At 54.0% G+C, this 9,154-nt stretch overlaps 1 protein-coding gene and 1 non-coding gene across 2 annotated transcripts; both read left to right on the forward strand.

The window, feature by feature from the left end:
* The first annotated feature begins 633 nt into the window (after nucleotides 1-633).
* On the forward strand, nucleotides 634-706 carry TRNAE-CUC. The gene has a single exon. It is a non-coding gene; the product is annotated as a tRNA-Glu (tRNA).
* Nucleotides 707-6,845: 6,139 nt separating this feature from the next.
* TMEM158 (transmembrane protein 158) lies at nucleotides 6,846-8,383 on the forward strand. The gene has a single exon (XM_044255299.1). It carries the CDS (start codon nucleotides 6,846-6,848, stop codon nucleotides 7,737-7,739), a length of 894 nt encoding a protein of 297 aa, XP_044111234.1. The 3' UTR covers nucleotides 7,740-8,383.
* Nucleotides 8,384-9,154: the final 771 nt, after the last annotated feature.

The raw sequence follows: 9,154 nt of genomic DNA on the forward strand, positions 1-9,154 counted from the left end.
AAGGTGGCTAAGCGAACCACAAAATATCACTTGCTTTAAGGGTTGTCTTTTCCCACCTCCTACCAAAAAAAAAAAAATTACTTTTATTACCAAAAAATGTTTTCTAAAGACAGTGTCAGTTAGGTTCATCTGACAGACGCTGCCCCTGGAAGGGTCCCCATCAGTGTGGTTTAGTCGATATCCCTGGTCTTCGGTCTTCCTTTATCTTTCTCTTGAATACCTCTGAATCATTGATAAATAAACTATTTAAAAATCCATCAATGTCAAACCCAAAGGCTCCCAGGGGACCTCAGGAGCCCCCCCTCCCAGGCTGGATGTCTGCCCAGCTAAGCAGTCCCTGCTGAATACCCAGTTTGTGGCACCCACTTGTACCAGGCACTCTGGTGGCCCTGGAGGCTGAGTAATGGATTTGGAGAACCGAAATCCAGGACTCATCATTAAGGATGCACCAGGCTGGAGAAACATCTTCTAGCACTTTCAATGTCGGTGGGATTTATGGGTTGGGACTGAATGCAGGCTAGACGCATTTGGAAGGCTGAAGAGATGCAGACGAGCATCTCTTTGCCAGTGGCCCAGCCATCCCGCACCTGCTTCCTGCTTAGTAAAACAAAGCAGAACTTAAAAATGAGGGGTGCCTGGCTGGCTCAGTTGGTAGAGCATGTGACTCTCAATCTCGGGGTCGTGAGTTCAAGCCCCACGTCAAGTGTAGAGTTTACTTAAGCGGGGGGGAAATAATAGGAGGATCAGAGGAAGTTTGAATCTTGTTCCACCACAGTGACTCTGTACAAGTGACTGAATCTCTCAGAGCCTCAGCTTACCTCGTCTGTAAAATGGCCATAGTAATCCCTTCCTCAGGGGACCATGGTGAGGATGAATTTCAAGTGCTGGACGCAGCACCTGGCACACAGTGTCTGTTAGGGGACAACTGTTCCTCTGTGAAGATGCCACTGTCAGGCCAAGTCCAGAAGAGGTGCTTGCCCAGCAGCCAGTCCTTCCCCCGTCAAATCCTATCACACACGTACCACCTGGGCACCATTGTCCTCCTGGGTCTCTCTTAGACATTCCCATCTTTCCATAACAGCAGAGGCTTCCTCTGTCCTCCATGAATTCTTCCCAGAAACCCAGAAACTCTGGACAGAAAAGAAATACCAGCAGTGGCCCTTCCCACCCTGCACCCACGGGACCCACGAGCAAACAACGCCTGCACCAGACAGAATTAAGTCCGACTAACGGCTTGAAGCTGCCAACAGCGGCCGTGTCCCAGGAGAGCCTGTGATTAATTGCCAAATGAATTGCATGGGCTGTAATTGCCGCCTGGGTTCTTCGGAGGCAGAGCTCTCTGCTGACCACAGTGGTCAGGAAGAAGAAATGTCCACGCCCTGGAGGTCTGGCAGAGGCACCCAAAAAGATCACGAGGGCTCATGGAAGCAGCAGGCACAGATTGTCAGGATCTTGTCTGCGAACACGGGGGGGCTTCAGGAGCTCCTGCGACGGGTCCTCGAGTGTCCCATCTGAGGAATGGGATTTCTCAGGGACGCAGGCATGAATAGCATTTTCCCCCATTCCCTGGTGCTCCCCCACCCCAGTCCCCGGACACACAGCGACCTTCCCCAGTGACTCTGACGTGGCTGAGCCACTCGTTTCCAAGCCTTCCTCTTCTCTGTCCTATTTTTACAATTCTTTTGTGGTTCTTGCTTATTTCTCAGTCTACAATGTGTGGGAATAATATCTTAATTCCACCCACATAATAGGAGAGGACTCACGAGTTACTGTACCTGCAGCACTCTGAGGCCATCAGATGAAAGGAATTCAAATAACCCAAAGAGATCTTTTTGTCAAGTCTTACTTCATAGGCAGCATGCGCAAAAATTAGCTGACGCCGGAGAGGGCTGTCAGAAACGAAGAGAATGAAATTATGTGCATCGTTGCTGATTATTTTCTTTGAAGTCCTTGATGCTTGTTTTCTACCAATACAGTGCATGTGGAAAAACTCACTCTCTGTATTTTAGGAACAAAACAAAGATGTCTTCTATTTGTTTTATAAAAATTTCAGGATTGAGGGAAAGGGAAGGAGCCTCATTTGCCTTTCTCCCTTACATCCATAGCAGGAAGATCTAGGCTCATCTAAAATGTTGCTAGTAATTCAGGTTTTGCTGACAGGTGCCCCCCACCCCGGGGCTCATGCCTGGGAACAGGGCTCGTGAGATGGGTTCAGCCTTCCACAGCTGACTCGGCCCAGTCAGGTGGTTCCCCCGCGGGGCCTCAGCCCCACACAGGGGCAGATGAGCAGGCTGGTAGGGACACAGCAGTCCCATTGCTGGGGCATCGCTGTGGCTCTGTCCATCTCAACTCCCTAAACCGCACCCACAGCCTGCTGGCCAGACCCACAGTCTTTTGAATTCACTCATTCACCAGCTATTACTGAGCATCTACTATGTGCCCCATACCGTTCCATGGAATAAAGCAGATAAAGCCCTGCTTTGGGGAGATAGGCATCCCAACAAAGAGACATTAAACAAAGAAGGAAGATGGACAGCAGGTCAGCTGAACGTGAGTACCAGGAAGACGTGCAGAACCGTGCATGGGAGATAGTGATGGGGACAGAGGGAATGGGTGCTGTTTGACACTAGTGGTCAGGGAGGGTCTCCCTGGGGAGCTGCCTTTGCAGCAGAGAGCTGAGGGGGACGCAGGAGCAAGCAAAGGAAATGTCAGAAAGAACAGTGTCCAGGGCAGAGGAAACAGCAAAGGCCTTGAGTTTGGCTCAAAAGCGGAGTTTGCTCTGCGTGTTCCAAGAACAGCAAAGAAGTCAGTGTGCCTGGAACAGAGCCGGCGAGGGGAAGGGAAAGTGGTAAATGGACCCAAGGGCGGGTGGGAGGAACCACACAAAACACACAGGGGGCAGGTCTCTGCCTGTAGCTCAGGCAACACTCTTAACTGGCCAGCTTGCTCAGTCAGCAACAGGGTGTTGCACACCCCACGCCCCTGGCTAGCCCTCCCAGACCCCTGCTGGAGGCTGAAGGGAAGCGTTCAGCTGAGTCCGAAAATGGCAACGGTTGCAAAAGGGGGTGAGACTTTAGTATAATTATCTTTTTTTCCCCCAGAATAGGTGCACATTTTAGAGAATATGCAAAATGGAAAAAGGGATGACACAGATACAGAAAAGGAAAGAGGACAGGTAGCCGGGAGTATCATTGTTTCCTCACTATTTTCCAACCTTCATACAATGTGGTTATAAAGTAATATATTGAATATGTTTGTAGCATATATGTTTTTAATGTTTTTATTTATTTTTTTAAAGATTTTATTTATTTATTTGACAGAAAGATCACAATTAAGCAGAGAGGCAGGCAGAGAGATGGGGGAAGCAGGCTCCCCGCTGAGCAGAGAGCCGGATGCGGGGCTCAATCCCAGGACCCTGAGATCATGACCTGAGCCGAAGTCAGAGGCTTAACCCACTGCACCACCCAGGCGCCCCTTAATGTTTTTAGATATGTAACTCTTTCATGATTCTATGAAGGTAATAAAACATACAGATGAAATTTTCCCTTATTTTAATGTTGCAAACCCATATTATTGTTTATATGTTACAAACCTATATTATCACAAATGGTACAAACCCATATTATCTCTTATAAAAATACTGTACAGCTGATGGTGAATTATGTGTGTAAGTCCAACAACCAAACTTCAAGGTCCTGTGTTGTTTATCCTGAAGGATCACAGCAGGATTTTGTTAGCTGAACTGAAGGACCAGGGGAAGGAGATCATTGCGTGTATAAGACGGCACTTCGGACTCAGCTTCCAAAACAATTTTCACCCCTTAGATAACAAATATTCAAAGATGCAACTTTCAGAGAAATCAAGAACATATCAACTTGAGAGAATTTCAAATATGGAAAAGAGAGCAGTGCACAGTATAAGCCACAAACAAAAGCACAGAATATCAGCCATATTGCATTAACAATATAACATGTTCATATATGTTTATAAAACATGCATCTTTTTTTTTTAAAAGGATTTTATTTATTTGAAAAAGAGAAGAGTGGCGGGTGGGGGGCAGAACAGCAGAACAGAGGGAGTGGGAGACGCATTGAGTGCGGAGCCTGACTCAGGGCTCGATCTGAAAATCCTGAGATTTTCAGATCAAGAGTCAGACACAACCGACGGAGCCACCCAGGTGCCTCAAAACATGCATCTTTATAAAGAAGCTCAACTGAAAATTTTCTCAAGATAAAACAGGTTTCACGATATACTATCTTACCTTCTGTCAAAGGAGAAGCCCAGCCTCCCTAAGGTGAGATGTCACCAGTTCTGAGCCCCTACCCTGTGCCAGGTACTTTTCTTGTTGCTGGTAACCCAGCAGCAAACAGGCCAGAAAATAACTTAGTTCTTATCTTTTCTTCCCAAATTCCAATTGTCCAAAAAGACAGCAAATCAGGGCGCCGGGGTGGTTCACTGGGTTAAGCCTCTGCCTTGGGCTCAGATCATGATCTCGGGGTCCTGGGATCGAGTCCCGCATCAGGCTCTCTGCTTGGCAGGGAGCCTGCTTCCCCCTCTCTCTGTCTGCCTGCCTCTCTGCTTACTTGTGACCTCTGTCTGTCAAATAAATAAATAAAAGAAACATATTTTTTTAAAAAAAGACAGATCAATCTAGAAAACACACGCTTAATTGTCCCTCTGCATGTGAGGTCTCAGAGTCTGGGGCACGTGCTGGAAAAGTGGGCAGAGGGCAGGTTGCCAGGACACGGGGCTATGGTGGTACAATTCGGCAGCAAACGACTTGACCCAACCCGCACCCCCCCCCAGTAGACCTTTGTCTGCTCCCTTTCTTGCTGCCTTCGCTACTGGCCAGACAAAGCCAGGAAGCCCCCACCCGTGGCTGAAACACTAGAGAGTATCCTCCACTGCTGTACACAGTGGCCAGACTTAGAATGTCCCGCCCCCCACCTTCAAGACTGGGCCTCGCTCAGCCCTCAGATGCCCTGATGTTCTTGGACTGATCACTAGTCACACTGCTCAGTCCCCCTACTTGGCGGTTGACAGATTCTGTTCCCGACATGCAAGGCTTGGAGGAAGAGTCATGTATAATAAAAGCATGAAAAGACACACTGTTCTTTCTGGGCACACCACTTCCCAGCAGAAAAGGAATAAACAAAAGGGGAGTCCTATCCCCTCAGGGAGATTAACCATTTCTATAGAAACCAAGGACCGTTCCAGACACCCACATCAGGCAGGACTGGTAGTAAGAACATCATAGCAGCCACCATGTGAGCACGTCTGTGGACAGACAGACAGACACTGGATCAGGTGTATTTATCTTAGTATCCCTCCTAGACAGGTACCACACTGACTGTTCAGATGGAGAAACCAAGACCAGATCAGAATAATGACTCGCCCAGCTGGAAAGGGGCCGGGTAGGTGCGGATATTTTGAGGCTGTTTTTAGGTCTTTCTCCTCCTGGTTTTTACTCATTGTTAGAAATAATGGACAAAGCTTCCAGAAACGTAACCAGCCCCAATGCCTAGCAATGGAGTTCTGTTCAGGAAACTTACCTCTGTGAGGGCCATTTTGTCGGCTGCTTCTGCGTGTCCCTCCACCCCTTCCGTCTCAGACTCAGGAATCGCTGGTGTTCACGGAGCACAATGGCTTCAAACCACGGGAGCATTCCCTTAGAGGGCATCAGTGATCCCCTGCACCCCCACCCCGAGTGTAAGAGGCCACATTACTAGGAAAGTGGTTTTTTTTTTTTTTAAATATAAATCTAATTGTGGCTCCTTGTTCTTGACTGATACCCCAACCTGCTGTCCTAACGGGAATTGTCCCTTGACATGGATTCTACAGACCAACGCTCCGCTGCCTGCCAACCAAGGCTGTGCTCCGGAGAAGCGGTTTCCTGCGAGTGAAACTCCCCATCGGCACCCCTGGAGCCGCACCGCTGCTGGGCTCACACTCCCACCAGCCCATCTGCAGCCCAAACTCCGGAGAGTTCTTGGCATTTTCCTCAGGGTGCCGCTTCTGGGTCTACTGTGTCCGAGGCGTATTAAAAAACAAACTCTACAGATTGGAGATTTGAGATTTCTACCGTGGAAAGGTAGAGAGCCTAGTGGCCAGGAGTCCTGGTTCTGGGTTAGAGGGTGGCCTTGGGGTACCCGCTCTCGGCCTCAGTTTCCCCTTCTGTAAAACGAGAGGGGTCGCGGTGGGCACTAAGGCGAGACCTCGCCGGCTCACCCCTCCCGCGCGACAACGGGATGGTCTCCCGCGCAGGACGCAGTTCTCGCCCGGTGCCGCCTCCCCACCTCCCCCGCCCCGTAGTCGGACGCGTGGGCCGGTTCCCCCGGCCGGGCCACATCCCCCGCCCCCGCCCCCCCGCTCCTGCGACCCACTGTTCCGCCCCCGGCCCGGCCTCCCGCCAGCCACAGGGTCCGAGCCCCGCTCCCCGCGCGCGTCCCGCCCCGCCGGGCCCGTGGAACCCCGCCCTCGCTCGAGTCTCGCAGCCGGGCGGGCGGAGGGCGGGGCGGGGCGGGGCGCGCGGGGGGCGGAGCCGAGTCGGGGAATCCTGCTCCCGGCGAGCGCCGGGCCCTGCAGAGCAGCCCGGCCGTCCGAGGGCCCCCGCGGCGGGGGCGGCGGGGAACCCCAGACGCAGCCGGGCCGGGAGGGATCCCCGTGCAGAACGAGCCGCCGCCGCCGCCGCCTCCGCGCCGCCCCCGCGGGCTGCCAGGTGCCGGGCGCGCCCCCACTCCGCCCGGCTGCCGGCTCCCGCGGTCCCGTCGTCCGCTCGCCGGCCGGTCGCCCGTGCGCCATGCAGCCGCCGCCCGCCCCGCGCGCGTAGGCGCCCGCCGCAGGCCATGCTGCTCCCGCTCGCCGCGCTGCTGGCCGCCGCCTGCCCGCTGCCGCCCGCCCGCGGCGGGGCCGCGGACGCGCCGGGCCTCGGCGGGGCGCCCCCCAACGCCTCCGTGAACGCGTCGTCCGCGGGCGAGCCCGCCGCCCCGCGGCTGCTGGCCTCGGCGGCTCCCGGGCCCCCCGAGCGCCCGGGCCCGGAGGAGGCGGCGGCGGCGGCGCCGTGCAACATCAGCGTGCAGCGGCAGATGCTGAGCTCGCTGCTCGTGCGCTGGGGCCGCCCGCGGGGCTTCCAGTGCGACCTGCTGCTCTTCTCCACCAACGCGCACGGCCGCGCCTTCTTCGCCGCCGCCTTCCACCGCGTCGGGCCGCCGCTGCTCATCGAGCACCTGGGGCTGGCGGCCGGCGGCGCGCAGCAGGACCTGCGCCTCTGCGTGGGCTGCGGCTGGGTGCGCGGCCGCCGCCCGGGCCGCCTCCGGCCCGCCGCCGCCGCCGCCTCCGGGGCGCCCACCGCGCTGCCCGCCTACCCCGCGGCCGAGCCCCCCGGGCCGCTGTGGCTGCAGGGCGAGCCGCTGCACTTCTGCTGCCTGGACTTCAGCCTGGAGGAGCTGCAGGGTGAGCCGGGCTGGCGGCTGAACCGCAAGCCCATCGAGTCCACGCTGGTCGCCTGCTTCATGACCCTGGTCATCGTCGTGTGGAGCGTGGCCGCCCTCATCTGGCCGGTGCCCATCATCGCCGGCTTCCTGCCTAACGGCATGGAGCAGCGTCGGACCACCGCCAGCGCCGCCGCCGCCGCCGCCCCCGCCGCCGTGCCCGCCGGGACCACCGCTGCCGCCGCTGCAGCCGCTGCCGCCGCCGCCGCCGCCGCTGCGGCCGTCACCTCGGGGGCAGCGGCCAAGTGACCCGCCCCGCTCCTCCCCGCGTCCGCCCTGTGGCCGCGCTCTCGGGTGCCTTTCCCGCCGGGAGACTCGGCCCGTGTGCTTCGTGCTGTAGTGACCGTTAGTTCTCCTTCCCGGGAGGGGGCCGCCGGAGGGGCCCCAGCGGCTTGGCCCAGCGACCTGCGCGCCGCGCGTCGTTCCGAAAGGCAGGTGCCAGCCCTTGCGCCCGAAGGGTGGGATCCGCAGCTAGGAGGACCGACAGGAGGGAGACGGGGCCCTTTCCCCTCTATTGTATCCCCCTGCCCCCCTCCCTCCCCGCACCCACGTGCCCTATATTCATGGCAGAAAATGACCAAATCCTGTGTATTTGTTTTATATATTTAATACCCGTTTTAAATGAAAGTTTTAGTAAAAAAAAAAAATCAAATTGCTATTGCTGTAGGAAGAGAAGCTCTTTGTATCCAAACATAGTATTTGAAGTTTGTTGTTTTTTTAATTTATTTAAGTGGGGGGGAGGCATGGGAAAGATTTCACACCCACATATTGTTACCGCTAAAAATGAACTTTATGAACCTTTTCCAAGTCAATCTATCCAGTGACGTGGCCTGGTGGGCGTTTCTTGTACTTCTGTGGTTTTTTGGCTTTTAATACAGACATTTTCCTCCAGAGATGCGTATGTAGCTTTTTCTTTATTTGATTTAGGAAAAGGAATCCAAGAATTACAAGTTGTTGCCCTGAAACGTGAAGGAGGGATGCTCCAGAGTGAGAGAGGGGCTGATGCTGTCTTCCCTCGCCTGCGTAGGCGAGGCAGGAGATGGAAACTATGTTACTTGCCCTAATGGTAATTGTTTTAGCTCTCACCAGGCTGCCCTCCAGTAACCACCCATCCCCACCCCGAGCCTCACTGACATTTGTCACGGTGGCATACAGGGTTTTATGTCATTTGCCTTTTGGTCCCCTGCCTCACAGTCTGTGAAACACCCAGTAAAATGCCGAAATGGTAAAGTCAGTAATATCCCTTGAGCAAGGTATATTTCAAGGAAACAACTCATTTTAAAAAGCATGTAGATTTCCATTTCATATGTGTTAAGTGTTAGCATAGGAGCACATTTCAAAAGCTAGTTTTATTTTTTTTAAAGATTTTATTTATTTATTTGACAGAGAGAAATCACAAGTAGGCAGAGAGGCAGGCAGAGAGAGAGAGGAGGAAGCAGGCTCCCTGCGGAGCAGAGAGCCCGATGCGGGACTCGATCCCAGGACCCTGAGATCATGACCTGAGCTGAAGGCAGTGGCTTAACCCACTGAGCCACCCAGGCACCCCAAAAGCTAGTTTTAAAACCTGTGATATTATTTTGGCATTAATAAGATTTTTTTTCTTTAAGGTCAATTCTTGATTGACCTTGGTCAGTCAACTCTAGTTCCCCATCACAAGACTTTTC

The sequence above is a fragment of the Neovison vison genome, chromosome 6 (assembly GCF_020171115.1).
Source record: "Neovison vison isolate M4711 chromosome 6, ASM_NN_V1, whole genome shotgun sequence".
Taxonomy (NCBI): Eukaryota; Metazoa; Chordata; class Mammalia; order Carnivora; family Mustelidae; genus Neogale; species Neogale vison.

Coding starts and splice junctions, on each gene's coding strand:
- TMEM158 (XM_044255299.1), top strand. CDS start 6,846: ATGCTGCTCCCGCTCGCCGCGCTGCTGGCCGCCGCCTGCCCGCTGCCG.